At 42.3% G+C, this 19,566-nt stretch overlaps 2 protein-coding genes across 5 annotated transcripts in view; one reads left to right on the forward strand and one right to left on the reverse strand.

The window, feature by feature from the left end:
- Positions 1-1,679: 1,679 nt before the first annotated feature.
- Positions 1,680-8,544, reverse strand: RBP4 (retinol binding protein 4). Its single transcript, XM_081913285.1, has 6 exons — positions 8,407-8,544; positions 7,996-8,134; positions 5,670-5,806; positions 5,433-5,539; positions 2,926-3,138; positions 1,680-1,848 (listed from the first exon to the last, which is right to left on the reverse strand). The coding sequence occupies exons 2-6, from the start codon at positions 8,125-8,127 to the stop codon at positions 1,820-1,822; spliced, it is 618 nt and encodes a 205-aa protein (XP_081769411.1). The 5' UTR covers positions 8,128-8,134; positions 8,407-8,544; the 3' UTR covers positions 1,680-1,819.
- A 7,551-nt stretch (positions 8,545-16,095) lies between these two features.
- PDE6C (phosphodiesterase 6C) overlaps positions 16,096-19,566 on the forward strand; it is a 38,675-nt gene continuing 35,204 nt past the window's right edge. For all 4 annotated transcript variants that reach the window (XM_081913246.1, XM_081913247.1, XM_081913249.1 and 1 more), the window contains exon 1: positions 16,096-16,737. In XM_081913246.1, coding sequence (XP_081769372.1) covers positions 16,258-16,737 — 480 coding nt within the window. In that variant the 5' untranslated portion in view covers positions 16,096-16,257. The remainder of the gene's footprint in view (positions 16,738-19,566) is intronic.

Below are 19,566 nucleotides of genomic sequence, written 5' to 3' on the forward strand. Positions count from 1 at the left end.
CCTGTACTTGACAATGATACAGCAATCTTGTTGGAGCTTTCCTAGAGCGAAATCAGTGCCTTGATGGGAGATCACCTCAGAACCCCTTCACCCTACGCTTCATGAAAGAAAAGCCAGACACAAATGTGTTGGAGAATATCTAAACAAACATTTGTTGGGCAAGTAGAATGAAAAGCTTTAGATAGAATTTTGAGCATTACAGCATGCTCTTTGGAAAAACAAACAACTAGATCGTTAGTCCAATAAGAAATACAGGGGGGGAGCCTTCATGGTAATGTGAGTTTATCCTCCCCAACCCTTCTCTAGCTCCGTTGGTTGGAGCATGGTGCTGATAATGCCAAGGTCAGAGGTTTGATCCCTGTAGAGGACAAGTGCCTATTCCTGCATTGTAGGGGGTTGGACTAGTTGATCCTTAGAGTCCCTTCCAACTCTACAATTCTATGAGCTCATGAGGCAGGAGGGACAGTTGATGGCTGAAGGTGGCAACCTGCGCCAAATGTTATTTTACACAGCTTTTGGCAAACCTATGGAGTTTTAATCAAGTTGCAGTTTAAAAAGCTAGTATGTGGTTTCACTCATTCATTGGCTGTGCAGGCTGGGGTTGATGGGATATGTAGTCCAGAAGATCAGAAGGTACCCCAGGTTGGGGAGGTCAGGGCTAGAGTGTTGGAGACAAACACTCAAATCCCCCACTCAGCTATGAAACTCATTGGGTTATATTGAGTGATCATTCTTTCAGCTTAACCTTCCTCACAGGGCTGTTGTGAGGATAAAATTCGGGAGGGATTCATCTTGTATGCTGCCTTGAACTCTTCGGAGGAAAAGAGGGATGTCAATGCAATTACTGAAATAGTAAAGTATTTCATTTTAGATGGCGCCAACCTCAGCATGGAATCCGTAGTGAGAATGTCAGTTTGTATGACATAAACCTCTTTCAGAGTAGAGGTGTTTCTCAGCTTAGCTACATCTTACTTTGGGGCAAATTCAGACTGCTTAAACTCGTGCTTTCCTACTGAAAGCACGACTGCGATAATCTGTGATGACCCCAACAGAGTTAATTGAAAGTTCCACCATATTTAATGAGGCCTTTGCATCCTGGCCCTTTGGTTGCCATGGTCACCAACCTGGTCATGGAAGAAATGGACTCATAACTCCTGACCTGGTGCTATCACAAGGGCTCCAAGCCAACTGGCAGTTGCAGCAATCATGGATGTCACAACTTGCAACCTTGGTCAGTGCTAGTTTGGTGCTGTGTCAGCACAGAACATTGTCCTTCAGCCATTGGCATGCGAGTGTTACACAAACTTCCCAGGTATGCTGTCTCTGGAATGGTGATGGTTCGGAATGTATCAACACACAGCATTTGTGTGCAAAATGTCAAGCCATTGTTTCTGGGAATAAAAGTTTTAAATAACGAATAAAGTATTCTTGTTCAGAAAGTAAACAAAATAGATACTTTGTATTTTTTAAAAAATTGAAATACTGTACTAGGATTGCCAACTTGTGGGGGAAAAGCCTGTGGTGACCAAAAATCATCATCATCATCAAAATGATATGAAATTAGTAATTACAATATGGATTTATAATTATAAGCACTTGCATAAAAGAATGTTTATCTGGCGCAACATGCTAATTACAGATGTTAAATTCATGAACATGTGTTTGCAACACAAATAAAATGTAATTCACTAATCTCAGGTTTATTAAATTCCACATACTGGCAGGGTAAATGGTACAGTTCAGATAAATAGACTCAAAATCGAAAAGAATCTGCTTGAAGGACTTTCCTACAAAACAATTAGTTTTTCAAACTGTGCAACTACTGAGCGTTTTCCTCAGAGCAGTATCCTAAAACGGAAAAGAAAAAGAAAAGCTGTTAAAATGTCTAAGCCGACATTACAAAACAGAGGCAAGATGTTAACATAATAATATGCAACTAGAGCTAATTTGTGAAATTAGACTGGCATGTGTATCAGTTCAACTCTTGCCACAATGAAGTATATTACCTATGACCCTTATTCATTGGTCTCAAATCAGAATTAGCAAGTCTCAGTTTGACAGTATTCTAAAGCCAATGGAAGATTAAACCTTGTCCTCCTCCTTGTCTCATGCCTTGGCATGGTTTGGGGGGAAATGAGCTCACAGGACAAATTGGACCCCCTGATGTGTCAAGATTGGCTCGAGGGTCAGAAAATACAAGTTCTAGATCAGGTGCAGGGAACCTTTTGCCCACCAAATGATGCTAAGCTAAAACTCCCATTGGCCACAGCAAGCATAGCCAAAGGTCAGGGGTGATGGGAACTGTTGCTGATGAAAGATTGGAATGTAAATGCAATAATGAATAAATAGCCTTTTTTCTGGTGTACAGGCTTTTGTACAAACTGGAAATTGATGTGACAGGCCATAGTACTTCCAAAATAGCATACTGGAGGGATTGCCTAGAATAAATCCATGTCATGGGTGTGTGTGTGTGTGTGTGTGAGAGAGAGAGAGAGAGAGAGAGAGAGAGAGAGAGAGAGAGCGAGAGAGAGTGAGAGAGAGATAGATCCTTATCACCAGCTTCTCCATTAAATTGTGGGGGCCCAACATGACCTCCTGGGATCACATGTGCAGCCCTCTGAACATTGAAGGTGTCTGGCCCCCTCAAAAACAAATCGGAGGACCCCGATGGAATAATCAATCAGCAAACAGGCGGGTTGGTTCAAGATGGGTACCCAATGCCTACGCAGACAATAAGGGTAGTGGCCATTTTGATCCCCCAAAATTGTCATGTCTTCATTTCTGCTTCTCACACCCCTCCAGCTCCCCGGTGACCTCAGGCTTCCTGTGCCTAGGCATGCAAACAGTTTCATAGCAGCACAGGAATTACCAACAGTACTTTTGCCCACCCGCCCTTTGGTAAAATTCTACTGAAATGTTTCTTACCATTATGAACAATAACCCTGTACTGTCTGTCTAAGCAGAGCTCTGTCTGCTTTTGCCTGACGATTCTTTGTGCTTCTGGACGTAGTCCATTGGCGTCGCGGGAAAACACAAAGGAGTAGCTGTCGGCGCAAGTGCCATCCTCATTCAGCTGACGGCAAGAGTAGTGTAGAGCATAGGTGTCATAATCGGTGGCCACTACCCAGTGATCGTCATCTGGAAGAAGCCATAAAAACAATTAAGAAAGCTCAGTACCATTGTGCCACCACTGTGCACTTCAAACATTTTGCATTAAACCAGGATTTGTTTTACATGGAATGCGGATCAGTCAATGTAAATTCCAAGTGTGGCGGAAAAGATGTCTGACTTCCGTTTAGACAATAAATATGAACAATACACAAATAAATAAAAATGTACTTTATGTTTTCAAAATAGCACTTAAACATCTAAAGTAAATGCCTAAATAAAAATATATGAATCAAGTCTAATACACATAGTCACATCTGCTCCCTACATTTAAAGCACTCTTGTACTATGTTAAGAGTCACAGCTTCCTCTCAAGAATCCTGGGAACTGTAGTTTGTTAAGGGTGCTAAGCTTTGTTGGGAGCTCCTCAACAAAATACAGGTGCCATTCTTTGAGGGAAAGCCATGACGGTTGAAGTAGAACAAGAGTGTTTTAAGTGTATAGTAGATGTGTGACCATTTTCCAATATGAAGATTAATCTTTTCAGGAAAAATCAAGAAGGAAGGTAGAAATGTAAAATGCACAAGCAAATATAAAGCACATATGTAAAGTATGTATTGCTGCTTGTCGGTGGAATAGACTCCCACAAGAGGTGGTGGACTCTCCTTCCATGGAGGTTCTTAAGCAGAGGTTGGATGGCCATCTGTCGGGTAGGATCTTGCTGAGATTCCTGCATTGCAGGGGGTCGGATCAGACCCTTGGGTTCAGCAAATTTGGGAAGTAGGACAGGATAGAATAATAAACAGATTGGAAAAATAAAAGGGAAAAATGAATGGGGATAAATCTGGGTTTGAAAACAAATGTATTTTACTTGATCTTCAAAGCTGTCAAAATGTCAGAAAAGGTAGCCACATTTTAGCAGATTCTTCTGTCAAGGTGCCTCCAGACTATCAGAATTTTGTGAAAAGGTTTCAAGTGCACGCTGGGAAAATTATGTTTGTGTAATTAAAACAGATCAAAGCGTTCTGTTGCCCTAGCACAGCCAATCCACTTTAAAAATTGAAAGTGGCTTTTTGCAGTTTGGAAAGTGACAGGAAAATGCATCAAAAAGTGTGGAATGATTTAATGAGAAGACCTGTAAACCCCACACAAGCAAACAGGACGAATGCTCACTGCTGTATAAATCTCCCACAAATCAGAATAATTTATATCCAGTCAATAACCATTGTGCAAGCAAGTCATGGCGAATGCTTAACAAACAGGCCAACTGGAGAAGCCCTCACAGGGTCATCTTGCAGAGCCAACATTTGAAAACATTCAATAAAGGGAATGCTGAGAGTTGGTATTTCACATAAGGACATAGATAAGGACAATGGCCTTTTGGACTCTGAGTCCTCAGGAAGCTGCATGCTTTGATTTCGTGGCAGGGCAAAGGTAGAATACTTGTTGAAGGTTGAAGTAAAGAAGGGGGGAATCCTGTCGGCCCCCCGCAACTGGCTGAGACCAATGGTGACGTCAGCTGGCGGCGCAGACAAGAATCCTTCACCCCCTCCCACGACTGGCTCTCCCATGGCTGTGTCAGGTCACAATTGCCACTGCTGTCAAGAACAGGTCGATTTCACTCCTTCTCAACAGACCAGAAAAATCTGCAATATGTCTTCAGATGGCTCTACATCTGCATGTACTATCAGCAAATAATGCTTAGTTATATGTACTTTTTGTTACTGGTGCATGCTTAGGGTAGCAAGTTATGCACTGCCAAAAAAAGAGAAAAAAGAGAGGATTTGCATAACTACAAAAAAGGTCGCCAATTTTGCATATGGTAACTTGTTTGTACAGATGGAATTTTAGGCATAATTACTAGAATTTAAACAGGAATGCAATATATCTCACTGTAGTGGGGAAGAAACCAGATAACCTGTGTGGCTGCTCACCCCGTGTTTCTAACTGTTGATGGGCAACTTCAAGGCTCCTGCTGTCACTTTTTATAGTTCCTTATCTTTAGGCTAGACTTGGGCTTAGTAGTCCTCCCATGAGAGACACCTTCAAACAGAGCAGCATCCTCTGATAGCCCTTCAACACAGAGGACTGTCATCTGTAAAGTAGGAGACATGGCCACTCTATGCATCCACTGTCCCACAACATCAAACATTGTGTGTTCTGTTTCCTTTCCAATTTTTTTCCTTCAGCATCATATATACTGTAGATTGACACAATTCTGCAATTGCCTTACTACAGTAGTCAGCTTTGGACTTGTCACACCAATCAGCAGAAAACAAGCAACGCAAATAATATACAGCATGCTAAAAAGAATTGATACTCACTTCCCTTCTGGAGATAGCTTGCCATCCCAAAATATTTCATCCTGAACTTGGCAGGATCCTCAGTCTCCGTGAAGATACCCGTCATGACAGGGCATATTTCCAACTGACTGAAAAGAGGGAATGATGGATATAGAGTTAAGCTTTGGAAATCTGAGCTTAGGGGTGTGCTTGGGCTTACAAAATGGAGAAAGGGATTTGGAGCCTGTGGGGAAGCAGTGGAAAAAGAAACAGACTTACTTGAAGAGCACAACTCTGCCCTGGGCTTTAGCAGTCATATGCCCAGCCTCATCAACAAAGAACTGGGCTACAATATTGTCCTGAAGGAACAGTCCCTCGGGGTCTTTCTTGGCCACGGCATACCAGAAACCAGCATACTGCAGTAGGAGCAGAAAAGGTCTTGTCAGAGGTGCTTAGAGGATGAGCTTAGGGGATGCAGTACAAGGAAAGGAGATGCATGTTGAACGGGCTTCAGGACTGGCCATATCATTAGACAGAGGGAGGAAATTGCCTAAGCCACAGATATTCTGGCAGCACCATTAACCATTCCTCCCGAGTCCCCTAGTCATTCTCCTCTGATGGAGATTGGAACTGGGTGCACCACATAGCCTCCCATGCACTCACAAAACTAGCCGGCTGCCATCAGGTTTAAAGGAAGCAAAACGCAACTGCCAGCCCACAGCTTCTGTACATAAAATGGTGGGCCACCATTTTGCCCACCTTAGGAAGCCAAAATGGCTTCTGCGGTTCTGACCCATTATAGCCACAGCTGCTGACTTCTCCCAGATGAAGGTTGCCGCCCAAAATTTTTGCCAAAATAAAATTAGCAGCAAAGGGGAGCAGCTTGAGACATTTCAGCTGAAACACCTGAAGAATTTCAGTAAGGCTAGCTAGAAAAATTGTCTGAATTCTCAGCAAATTTTTCTCAGCTTCAACTTGATGGAAGAAACATTCAAGGAATTCTGAGGAAAGCCAACAGTTTTGATAAAAAACTTAAGGAAAATTCAATGGGAGTGGAAGTGATTTGTACCATAACACATAAAATAAATATCCAAAACCAATTATTTTATTTACTATGATGCAATCTCTATGATGTGGGTTAAAGCCTCAGCGCCTAGGACTTGCCGATCGAAAGGTCGGCGGTTCGAATCCCTGCGGCGGGGTGCGCTCCCGCTGCTCGGTCCCAGCGCCTGCCAACCTAGCAGTTCGAAAGCACCTCCGGGTGCAAGTAGATAAATAGGGACCGCTTACCAGCGGGAAGGTAAACGGCGTTTCCGTGTGCGGCTCTGGCTCGCCAGAGCAGCTTCGTCATGCTGGCCACGTGACCCGGAAGTGTCTCCGGACAGCGCTGGCCCCTGGCCTCTTAAGTGAGATGGGCGCACAACCCCAGAGTCTGTCAAGACTGGCCCGTACGGGCAGGGGTACCTTTACCTTTACCTTTAATCTCTATGTAGAAATCCATAGGGTAACTTGACCCACACATTTAGAGCCCTCCAAGAGCTGAATTCTGTACTTTCCCATAGGAAAAGTCTTTATTCCTGCGGGTCATTTGGGCCCCATACCTGAGATTCCCCACCCCTATTTTATAATATATTGTAAAGCACTACTACTACTATTACTACCGCCATCGAAATTAGCTAAAATGAGGTTATTGGGTGCTAGAAATTAAAACATGCTACAGTCAAATTAGCAAAGAGACTTTTGCAAGAGATTCACAAAACTATTCTATTTGAAATTCACTAAAAGTAAACAGGCAAACAGTATCTCTGGTTGTTATATGTGTTTAGGCTTAGTTATATTTCAGACTAAAAATTAACACCAGCAACATCCAGCTTTATAGTGCAACTGTGGTTTAAAAATAAACACAAGTCAGGCAGCCCATCAGGAAATGTGGAAAACAGGAATCAAAATAGTATTTCTGCTTTCTCCAATATATGAGATAATAAATGTAGTCACCTAGCTTTATAGAATGAACTTGGCTGTTTTTAGAAAATCCACTACACTGATCTGCTCAATTATCCTTTTTCTTTTCTTTTTTTGGGGTGGGGAGAGGAATCCAATACTAAAGAATCTAAGCATAAACCCAAGTCTTCGCTTATACAAGAATCCTACTCTGGTGCCTTTCATCCTGTCCTTGGCTGCGTACACCCCATACATTTAAAGCATATGCCCCAAAGAATCCTAGGAACTATAGTTTGTTAAGGGTGCTATGAACTGTTGCTCTGTGAGGTAAAACACTGCCCTGGATTCTCAGGGGCAGGGCGTAGAATGTGTTAGAAATATGCTTTAAATGTATGTTGTCTGTATATGCAACGAGAGAGAGAGAGAGAGAGAGAGAGAGAGAGAGAGAGAGAGAGAGAGAGAGAGAGAGAGAGAGTTTTCAGACTAAATGTTGGCGTTGCACTAATCATTACAAAAAATTAAAATGATAATTCTAAGTGAAGCAACTCTGTTTTGATTATATTTAAGGGACTGGAACTCAAGTGCAAATAATTACAAGCCAACCCAGGCAGCATCTTACATGTCAAGTAGCATAAAAGAAGAAAAACAGGCTGAAAACACCTACTCGGTACTTGTCGAAGTTTTCCTGGACTTTGAAGCTGCTCACTCGACAGTCGCGCTGTGCTTGGCATCTGGTGTCCAACAGTGCCAAGGCCACAAGCACCAACCAGGCAAGGACTCCTCTCAGGTGAACCATCTTGCTCCTACGCACCAGCAACAAACAGAACATGCAATTCATCACAGAGAAGAAAGGAAAGCACCCAACAGACACACAGCCCCAACATTCCTCAGGAAATAGGGACATTCTGTTCTACATCAGTAGAATGGATGCAAGATGCTTTGGGGGAAGCTGGAGACAGCTTCATAAATACCACCTCAAAAATCCTAAGAAGTCCCCACCCTTTTTAAAAAAGTCCTCTGTGTGCAGGGAAGGACGGGGCCTTCCTTCTTTCAGTAATAACAGAGCCATAATCACCAGACAGTGGGGTTGAATAGCCACTGAAGAGGATATGACCGTCTGTCAAGGAGCAGTGCAGATCCAAAGAGCCAAACCTACAATGTACGAGAGGCAAGGCTGGATGCATGTTTTATAGCTCTGGGTAGGGAGGAGGAGCGGGGAGCAGTTCTTTAGTAAACCCAGCAGGCAAAAGATCAATATTGTTAGGGGGAGGTGATGAGCCACACGAGAGCTTGATCGATTCCCGCTGCTGGTCAAGCTGTTTTCACAACACTCTTGCTTAACTCTGCAACGGGAGGCCGATGGAGCTGCAGTGATCTTTGATCCCGGTCACTGGCTGCGCAGGGGATGTTGCAAACGCATGATCCACCCTGGGTTTCAGACCAGACAATGCTTCTCTAGTTTGTAGAAACAGAACCCAGAAGAGGGGCGGGGACCAAGGAGGCAGGAGGGACACAGCAAGATCAACTTGAGGCTCCTAGAGGAGGAGATGCCAACAAGACAAGAAATGCTAACAAGGAAGACTATATGAGAGGAAAGAAGTCTGTTCTTCTTTCCATTATACAATGGTACCTCAGGTTAAGTACTTAATTCGTTCCAGAGGTCCGTACTTAACCTGAAACTGTTCTTAACCTGAAGCACCACTTTAGCTAATGGGGCCTCCTGCTGCCGCCGCACCGCCGGAGCACGATTTCTGTTCTCATCCTGAAGCAAAGTTCTTAACCTGAAGCACTATTTCTGGGTTAGTGGAGTCTGTAACCTGAAGCGTATGTAACCTGAAGCGTATGTAACCTGAGGTACCACTGTACAATACATAGTGCACATATTAAGAAAATTACTGTACTTGCCACTATACCTCATGAAAACAGGGACATTTCATTCTAAAGCATTTAGAATGCCCCTATTTTCATCTGTAATGTTGGAGAGCATCACCTTAAACAATGGTTTAGAACAACAGGGTTTCATGGTTTGTAATTCATTAGCTTCACTATTAGAGCCCACTAGCTTGTTAGTCCACATTGGTCTCTCCATTAGCCAAGAGTGATATTGACAATCTTTTGTAAAGTTTGTCTCTGAGTCTGGAACGAAGGAAGGCTCCTCCACTTAAGTGATTAGGTAGTTTCCTATTCAGGCGGAGAAGTTGCTACAAGGGGATATCTGTATATTTTTGCAGGCTAGCAGGTGCTTCAACATTCAGGGGGCATGGCTAGGAGGTACAGCCTCACTGCCACTAACATGTTGATGAGGTCCTTTGTGTGAACAGCTCTATAATCTTTGTCCACAATGAATGTTTCCCCTCCTTCACTGAGGCTGAGATGAACTGTGGAGTATTAATGTGTGACAACCCTGAAAATGTTTTTCAATGGAGTCTTTCGCATTCAACCCCAGTACTGTGGTCAGAATTCCCATGAAGAAGAATGAGGTGGCAATGTGATAGGAGAGTCCTGATGTGGTAAAATGACAACGACATCTCATACAGGGTGAGGGCACCGTAGAAGAGGAGGGTTTTATTTTCGAATTGATTTGTTAGATGTGTGAAGAAAGTAATGTTGTCAGGCTTTAATGTGTAGGACCATTAATTCAGAGATTAACAAGTTGGCTTTGCTTTTCATTTCCAGACACATGAAGAACATAACAAAGTGTGGTACAAATATACCCAGTGATTATGGCCATGGGGTACGATGTTGCGGTTGTTTTCTGTGTGAATCACATTTCATAGAAATATAGAATTGTAAATTTGGAAGGCACCATCAGGGTCACCTAGTCCAACTCCCTGCAATGTAAGTATCAGAATCCTTAGAATTCATGTCCCCCCCCCTTTGTTGTTGAGCTTCTTTTATTGTTATATAAAATGTTTATTTTCCTCCTCTTTGAGCACATGGTGTTGCGTCGCAGGTCAATATTTGTTCTGTAGTTTCAACATCTCAAGAAGCATTAGAGGAATCCTGTTAAACATTTTCCAACTATGTAATCTGGAGTAGGACAGGATGACAGAACCAATCAGGCCCAAACCAGATGAGTCCTCATATCTAACACATACAGTGGTACCTCGGGTTACAAACGCTTCAGGTTACATACGCTTTAGGTTACAGACTCCGCTAACCCAGAAATAGTGCTTCAGGTTAAGAACTTTGCTTCAGGATGAGAACAGAAATTGTGCTCCGGAGGCGCGGTGGCAGCAGGAGGCCCCATTAGCTAAAGTGGTGCTTCAGGTTAAGAACAGTTTCAGGTTAAGAACGGACCTCCAGAAATAATTAAGTACTTAACCTGAGGTACTACTGTACAGGTAAAAAAAGCAACCAGGGATGATTTTATTTTATTATAAAAATATTTATATATCACCATATACGGTAATAAAAAAAATCAAGATGGTTTGCAACAACCATATCTATACACAATGAGAACCCTGCAAAAATTTACAAGCAGAGCTCATCTGTTATTACAGGAAAATATTTTCCTAATGGCCTGCATAAGTCAAGTGGCAAAGAAAAGTGTTCAGCAGCTGTTTAAAGGTTAAAACAGAAGGCGTTTGCTGAATCTCTGTTAGGAGAGCAAATGGCCAAGAGGTAAAAAAGGCCAAGCTGTTCCGTCCCCAATACTCCACTTAACTCATATGCTGCGGAGATCTTGGTTAAAGTGAGGAAATAGACATGGAAGTGTCAAATCCAGTTTGGCCTGTTTATCCTGTTTTCATAAGGACTCAGTTTCAAATAGTGTGATGGGATCCAAATCCAAAAAGAGGGATGTGCAGCAAGTGTGGAATGGTGGATGGTGGAGTTTGAATGAGTTCAAACTCCATTTGGTTACAAAACGCACTGTGACCTTGGCCCAGTCTCCTCCTCCAGGGCAGCCACACAGAAGAGTCCAGAAGGTTTTGCTTATTTTTTTAAAAATAACGGCAGCATGCCATCTTGACTGGACCTAGATGAACTGCTTTAACGGTGATTGGTTGAAACAAGTTCGATACGACTTGGCTAGTATTCACACTCCTGCTTACTGTGCACTCATTGTGTTTCCAATGCTGGGTTTTTAATCCGTGTTCACGTAACATTATCCAAAATGCATATGGATCCTGTACTTTCTATAAAATACTCCTGTCTGGTGCATTGTTTCTCAAACCAGCTTTGCACCGATTGGAGCCCTGACGCTACTGGTTTTCAACTAGTGTGCCATGGCACCCTGGGGTGCCTTGAATGATAGCCAGGGGTGCCGTGGGCAACACTGGCCTCTGTTCCTCTTTCCTTCCCTACCTTCCTCTGATGCCCTCTTTTGTCTCTGCCTCCCAAAGGCTTGCACAGCACTTTGTTGCAGCAGGCCTGGCTTCAAGCTGCTCAGGTGAATGGTGCCTCTGGGGCTGGCCAGGGGGTGCTTCCCAGGCCCCTGTGGGGCAGTGTGAGGAGGCACCTTTCTTTGGGGCAGCTCAGAGACCAGGACCAGCAGCTGCAGCTGTCCAAAGGACTCATAAGGAGAGGGGAGAAGAGATGTGGATGAGGGAACACTCCCCAAAGGGTGAGGGGCTGCTGGCTCTGCAAGCAAAGGGTGGCATAACTGGGTTCCTGAGCCCCCCAGGGGTGCCACAGAAAGAATGTAGTTGGACAAGGGAGCAATGGACCCAAAAAGGTTGAAAACCTCTGCCTTAAGCTATTCCTAATTCTTCTATTCCTAATTCATAACCCCCATGTGTCCTGGAAAAACCAGGACATCCAATTTCCCCCTGCAAAAGCACTGCAGCCATTTTGGGGACTGCAATCTTACCCGATTTCGTGCCGAGATCTCGCCCTTTGGGGGGGGTAGCAATCTCATGTGGGTCACATGACATATGTGGGAGCATGGCTGGGAAGACACACATCCTGGTTTGGGGAACTCAACATGTTGGAGGGTATGCTGTAGTCAAGATGTGAACACCTTTGCACAGAGTAAAAATACCCTGCTCTGATAATGCTCCTTTGAGTGTGCACAAAGACAAACAAATTAAGCTGTGTTGATGTGAAACGAGGTTGGGATGGGCTGAGAGATAGCTGTGAAGTGCAAGCAGAAAAGCACTGCGTGAAACATACCTTTTCTCCAGCATTTCAAGATTGGTTTTGTTTTCGTTTTTTGTCTTTTTCATTGGATGCTTCTCCTGTTGTGTGTGTAAACCATGGGTAGGAAAACTAAGGCCCGGGGGCCGAATCCGGCCCAATCGCCTTCTAAATCCGGCCCGTGGACGGTCCAGGAATCAGTATGTTTTTACATGAGTAGAATGTGTCCTTTTATTTAAAATGCATCTCTGGATTATTTGTGGGGCATAGGAATTTGTTCATCCTCCCAAAAAAATATAGTCCGGCCCCCTACAAGGTCTGAGGGACAGTGGACTGGCCCCCTGCTGGAAAAGTTTGCTGACCCCTGAACTCAGCCACTATTTCTCAGCCTAAGCCACTTCACAGGCGTGATATGTGATTAAAAAAGAGGCTGTAGATATATGCTGCCCTGAGCTCCTCTGAGGAATGACGGGATAAAATAATTGCTAGACTCCCTGCTTCAGTAGTTTAAGCCATGTACTGGGAAATCCTCCAGATATAAAAGGCTTTGTACATGTGCTCTAGCTTCAGCTGGGCCAGAAAGGAGGGCACAAGCTGACTGACCCACCCTCCTTTGGTTACGGAGTTACCTCAGGTTTAACCCAACTATTTGTTCAAGAGCCAAGAACGATGTTTTTCTTGTTATCATATATTGGCTGAGAGAAAGGATGCTTCCTCCCTTCCTTGGGTTAGCTCTTTTGAAATGAATGTTAACAGCTATGAATTTCTGATTTCTTTGTCATAACTTGCAGGATGTTAAGAATGTTCTGTGTGTGACAGAGAGAGATCATGGCCCATTACAGAGAAGTGAATTGGAATTGAAACAGCCTACCTGTATGAAGGATTGGAGCCCATGACTTTTCTGTTTATACTTTTATGATTTGGTGGTAGGCTAGAACGAGGGATGGAGGAGAAATTTGATTCAATTCCCATTTAAGACAAACTCACCTAATAGGCCTATAATATATAAATTTAATAAATAATAAATACAGTAATAATAATAATTCACATTTTTCAAACCAAACTGAAACACAGCCAAAACACAAATGAAAGCGAAACACAGATTTTCCATATGGAATTTATTTGAAGGATTAAAAAAATTGCTGCAGAAATGTGGAGAACTAAATTTAATATTGGTAAATATTAAATTGGTACAGTCCACAAACTCTCAATTTCTTTTGAAAATCTCGAAGGATGAGCCACATCTTGAGGAATGAACTCCTGTTGCCATGACTACACTCAGAGGTAAACACTAGGCTGAACAAGTGGAACCTTATAAATACCTTTGGCATTTACATGCTACTTGAATCTATTTTGAATAGCCACATGTCTGTCAGTTATCCTTCTTAGGAGTTTCCATGTACTGTAGGAGCTCAAAGATGGCGTATGACTAAGAAGCATTCCATAAATAGTTGCGTTTGCTGTTGTAACTGCAAGCGTCAACAATATGTAATGCATGTTAAAATAACAAGACATGTGTATATCAAGATTATTTTGAAATAGCAACACAATAAAGAAAAATACTCTTAATTGACCACAATCATAAACCCCAAAAGCATTTATTTGGAAAACAGAATCAAGCATTTAAAACTAGCTTCTTCCTTTGTGCTGACCTGAAAACAAATACCTGTATACTCAAAGTGAGATTAATTTGTACACTTAAAAACATGTGTTACTGAAATATTTGATCACCACTCATGCTTATTTTATTTATATAACAAGTTTGAGCAATGTAACTGTTGGGTGGATTTGTAGCTTGTTGATCGATCAAATACAGAGTGCTCACTAATGGCTCCTCTTCACCTTGTAAAAAAATGACAAGTGGGATGCCGCAGGGTTCTGTCCTGGGCCCATTGATGTTCAACATCTTTATAAATGACTTGGATTAAGGCATGGGGGGATGCTCATCAAATTTGCAGATAATACCAAACTGGGAGGGGTAGCCAATGCTCCAAAAGACAGAATTGGGATTCAAGATGACCTTAACAGAACTGGGCCAAAACCAGACCTTTTTTTTTTTTTAAGGTGCTGGTACTATGTACCCTTGATGCCAGAGGAAGCCACCAGGGCTTAGGAATTTGCCTCTCCCACCTGCTTAAGTTTGATAAATAAATAGAGTTTATCTAATAAGCTTTTATTAATGTGAGAAAGGATCAAATGTACTAAGACCATTGCTTTCCTCTGTGGAAAATAATTTGGGGGGATTAAAAAATATATATATCATAAACTGCCAGACTAAAAAAAAATGTACTGAAATAAATTTAGATTTCTATATTACTTTCATGGGGTGGGATTCACCTGACAAACCCTCTCAACTGATGCTCTGTTCAAGGTGTCTGCTTGCACAACAGAGCTCCCCAATCTCCTGAAATTGGCTGGGGGGTGGGTAGGGGAAGCCCCAGAACAGCACATGGGGTGAGGGGAAAGGGGGATTGTTCTGTCTGGCAAGTTGATGTGCTTGAGCAGTTTGAATGTTCAGCATAGTGCAGCAATGAATTCCACCCACTATACATAATTATGTGATAAAATTATCATCAGGGTTAGCACACAAAAGTTATTGTTATGATTACGACTATATTGTATGTGAAGCAGTTTATTAAGAGTTCATTTTATGATTTCTTTAGTCAGTTCTTGCCTAATAATACAATGCATTTTAATAAAAAGAAGACTCTTTTTAAAGCATCATAAATATTTACTAATAATACTTAGGCAAGGATTAAGGTCGGAAATTGTCTCATGATTGTTTGAACCAATGGGAAGTTTTTTCCTTAAAAGATGTTGGCCGTTAAATAAGAGAAGAGAATTAGAGTTTGTTATTTCTTTTACAGAATTATCAATTAAAATCTTTATTGTGATTCAAAACTCTTTTGGCTCGCTTCTTCCTATACTAAAACAAAATGTGCAGCCCACTCCTTTGCATGCCTTGTCTGAAGGGAAATTTATTAAGTTCAATGGCTTGCATTCCTAAATTACACTCAGAGTACAGCCACTGAAATCAACTGGTCTAAATTAGTCATGGCCATTAATTTTTGTATTGCAGCCTAAAGCATTTTACCTAGCTGTCTTGGACATTCAAGTTCACTGAGTTAAATCATCCCACCTTTGTGTAACGTTTGTTCCATTCTATACATTTGTACTACTGCAGTTATTGTTTCCAGAACTACCCAGTTTCCTAGCAAGAGAAAGCTTTCCTATGAAATGAGTGGCTTCCTGGTGTGTTTCATGTATCCAAGGTACAAGTATCATTTATACTGAAGAGTGTCTGTGCATGTGCACAGGAGTGCACGTGTGGGCATGTGAAGTACTTATTTGCATACCTGTGGGGAGGGAAAGAGGCTTAAGTATTTCCCACATTGTACACCAAAGGAAATTTCTAATCCATTAAAGAAATAGTGAGCATAAAATGCATGCGAGAATATATGGGCACCCACTTACATGCACTTTTTTTTTACACCATTGCACAATCTAGGAACAGTTGGTTTAGTTTATCACTCTAAAATGTCTCCCTTTGGATTTATGAGCTAAGAGTGCTCAAGGGTTTAGTGTCCTGACATCTCTTTAATTAGCAGTCTCCTGGATCCTTCACTAAGAAGACACTAAGCCAGCGGACTGCTGTCAAATCTTAAGGATTTCAGAAGGTTGGAAAGCCACAGAGCAAGCCTACAGGTCTATAGCCTATGCCTATATTCTATACAGAATGTGCAATCTACCATTTTCCCCTTAGAAGCAAAGTTCAACTTTTCGTTGTGATTGCTGCTGCTTTGATGGTGATGGAGGTGTGAAGCGGAGAAAAAGCTACCGAGCAAAAATGGGTGAGATAAGTAAAGATGATGTCGAGAAATATCTGGAGAACAACCCACAGTTTGCCAAGGAGTATTACGACAAAAAACTGCGTGCGGAAGTAGTGGGAAGCGTCTTCAAAGTCAACCCTGGGGATGTTAAGGATGGAATCTCCTTCAAGGAAATGACAAAGCTGGAGGAATGTCAGGTGCTTTTTGAGCTGATGATGGAAATCCAGGAAGAAGCCAGCTCTGTGGAAAAGATAGTGCACAAAATCCTGCAAAGGATGGCACAGTTGCTGGCAGCTGACCGGTGTAGTATGTTTATTCAACGTTCCCGCAATGGTATTCCAGAAGTGGCTAGCAGGCTCATGGATGTCACTCCTACTTCCAAATTTGAGAGCAATCTGGTGCCTCCTGAGAAAGAAGTCGTTTTTCCTCTGGACATTGGGATAGTTGGGTGGGTTGCTCATACCAAGAAGGTATTTAACATACCAGATGTAAAAAAGGTAAGTGAGAAAGCTTTTCTGGGTTTGGTGTAGGGTAACCTCTCCCCACTCCCCTTTAAGTGAAAGGCTAGTCAACATTGTGCCCTCCAGACACTGTCAGACTACAACTCCTATCTTCCCTGACACTCTGGCTGAGGTTGTGGTCCAAAACATATGGATGATACCACATTGGCCACCGCAGTTTATAGTTTATGGGGCAAATGGAATGAAGGAATTACAGGACCATTCTTTCAAGAGCCAAACCCATATCTAGACGTATTGTTGGAAATGCGGAGGGGAGAAGCTTTCAGTCAATTAACAAATTTCCCGATCCTGTATTTACCCTGTGTGTTAAGAAAGTAAATGCAAACTTGGGAGTTGAGCATCCAAACAGTGGCATTCACATAGATAGTGAGGGAGAGATTCAGAGCTGATTTCAGCCACATGTGTGAAAAGTATAGAGAGTTTTCAATCTCTCAGGAATAACCACCTTAAAATACCTTAAAAGGGAGAAATGCAGGGCTGTCTGCCTGATCCTCTGCAGAGTTAGACTTAGGTGTGCCTAACTCTGTTTTGGATTGGTCTGTTTAGTGGGTCACAAGTTGTGTAAGCTTACAGTAGCCACCTCCACTCAACTGCTTTAATCTGGAGCAGTCCCAAAGACTTCAGTAGAGACTGAAATAAATGGGATGCAGACCTGACAGAGGCGGGGCTAGCACGAGGCTCTGCATCCAGTTTCAGGTATTGGGCACCACAGAGAGCAGTACTGTTGCATGCTCCTCAAGTGTCCCAATTTTCCAGGGACAGTCGTGGAATTACAGAAGCCATCCCACAGAAGAATAGGATGTCCCTATTTTCATTGGAAAAATGTTGGTGGGTATGCAGTTGGAAACAGGCTGATTGCAACTCCAAGGAACCATTCACCTCTGTGCCCTTACTCAGCCGCCATTTGTTTCAATGGACCTTGCACAAGAGAACTGCCTTGATGCCTTGTAACCTGGATTAAATAATAGTAGGGAGAGGCCATACCAGATAGGCCTGTGTTCGATTATAGAATCAGACTGCTTTGGCTACAGGCTCATTATGACCTGTTTTGAAACTATTTTCCACCACCCAAAATATACCCAGATTTGAGGTAGGAAAGCTAATATACTTGTGAAATTTGAAATCATGCCATATAGCACCTGTCTCGGTATTTTGGTTCTGATTACTGGGACCATTTTCTATGGCAAGCAATATTGTACTTACTGCCTGTTGCCATCAACAGAGGCCTGGGTGGATAATCTTTTTAAATTCATAAAGCAGATTACAGGAGAAGAGATCGACAGGACCAGAGAATATGTGCATCTCATTAGACTAAGCACTGTTATTCTAATATTAATGAGTGACTGTTGCCGCTTGAAATATGGTATGCTCTACATTTCGGTACCAATGATATTTGGATATAATTAAGAAACAAACCAACCTAGGGGCATGGTCCAGTTAGATATCTCCTATTGAAATTAAGGGAGCTAAACAGTTTTTTTGTATTTTTATCTTTGACTAGATTGTGCTCAAGTTTCTTTATAAAGCAGGAGAGGGATTAGTTGTGTTTTCTGCGTTATTAACGCAACATTCAGTTTTTCCTTTTTCTTTAGAATCTTCTTACAGTAACTGGAAGTTCGTAAAAGAGCGAAAAAGAAAGTTTTGCTTGTCACTGACATTTTAAAATAAAATGATAGCTGTATCATTTTATGATGCATCATTTATATATCATTTATGATACATAATTAAAACATGAAAATAGAGATTTTCATGTATTAATTATCCGTATTCATTCACAGTGGTTCTCAAACATGTAAAGCCAAATATTAACCCCACTATCCATTACTTGAGGTTTTCTATTTGACTTCCATGTCTGGGAACTCTGTGTGTAGTCTTGCATTCACTAGTACTTTATCCTTACAATTTTGCTAGCTGTTTTTTTCCTCAGTGCTATTTTCCTAGAAAAAGAGGTGCCGGAACTCACCACGAACACATCCCTCCTTCTCTTAGAATAGCAATGGCACCCACCTCAGAGGTGCTGGAACTGAGTTCTGGTGAGTTCCGGCTGAAAAAGCCCCGAGATTCAGGGGACTGGTTAAATGAAAGAGTCAAAGGGCAGCCTTGATGGGACGTGGTGCCAAATACTCAAATGGAAACCTATATGGTGAACCTGCTCTGGAGTGGGGCAGGGAGATTCTTCTCAAACACCTCACTCAGAAATCCCATTGATGTCCCTGGGAAGTTACCTAACGGAAGTCTTAAAATATGGGGCTTTAATCAGTAACATATCCATTGCTGTGGTTAATTATATTAGGAGTCCTCAGTGCTTCTACTTGAAATCCTTTAAAGATTATTAAAACCCTATAGCATTACCGTCTTTGGAAATCTTTGAGGTTCCAGGTAGGGGATTATGAACTGCAACCAATTCCAAACAGATAAAATGGATGCAAATTCCAAAATGGCTGTCTTTAAAAGTTTCCTGACTAGCTGCCAAGGGTGCAAAAATATTGCGGGGGCCCAGGTAAGCCCTGCCCTGAATAATTGATCACATGATACACCATTTGAATGGGAATACCCATCAACTGTGGGGGAGCCCAGCCCCCTCAAATATTTTATTGTTGGGGCCAAGGCCCCCACAGCCCCTAGGAGTTAGCTCCATGCTAGCTGCCAAGTTACAAGGAACTGAATCATACTTCTGAGCAGATATGTTGAAGATTGTACTGCAAATGGTCTTGATTACATGCAGTAACATACGTCTGGGTTTTCCTGGGCATATCCGGCTGCAAAATGGCGTCTGGGCGGTTTTTTGCTGAATTGGCAAAATGT

Source organism: Podarcis melisellensis (genome assembly GCF_964234715.1).
Source record: "Podarcis melisellensis genome assembly, chromosome: 5".
Classification (NCBI taxonomy): domain Eukaryota; kingdom Metazoa; phylum Chordata; class Lepidosauria; order Squamata; family Lacertidae; genus Podarcis; species Podarcis melisellensis.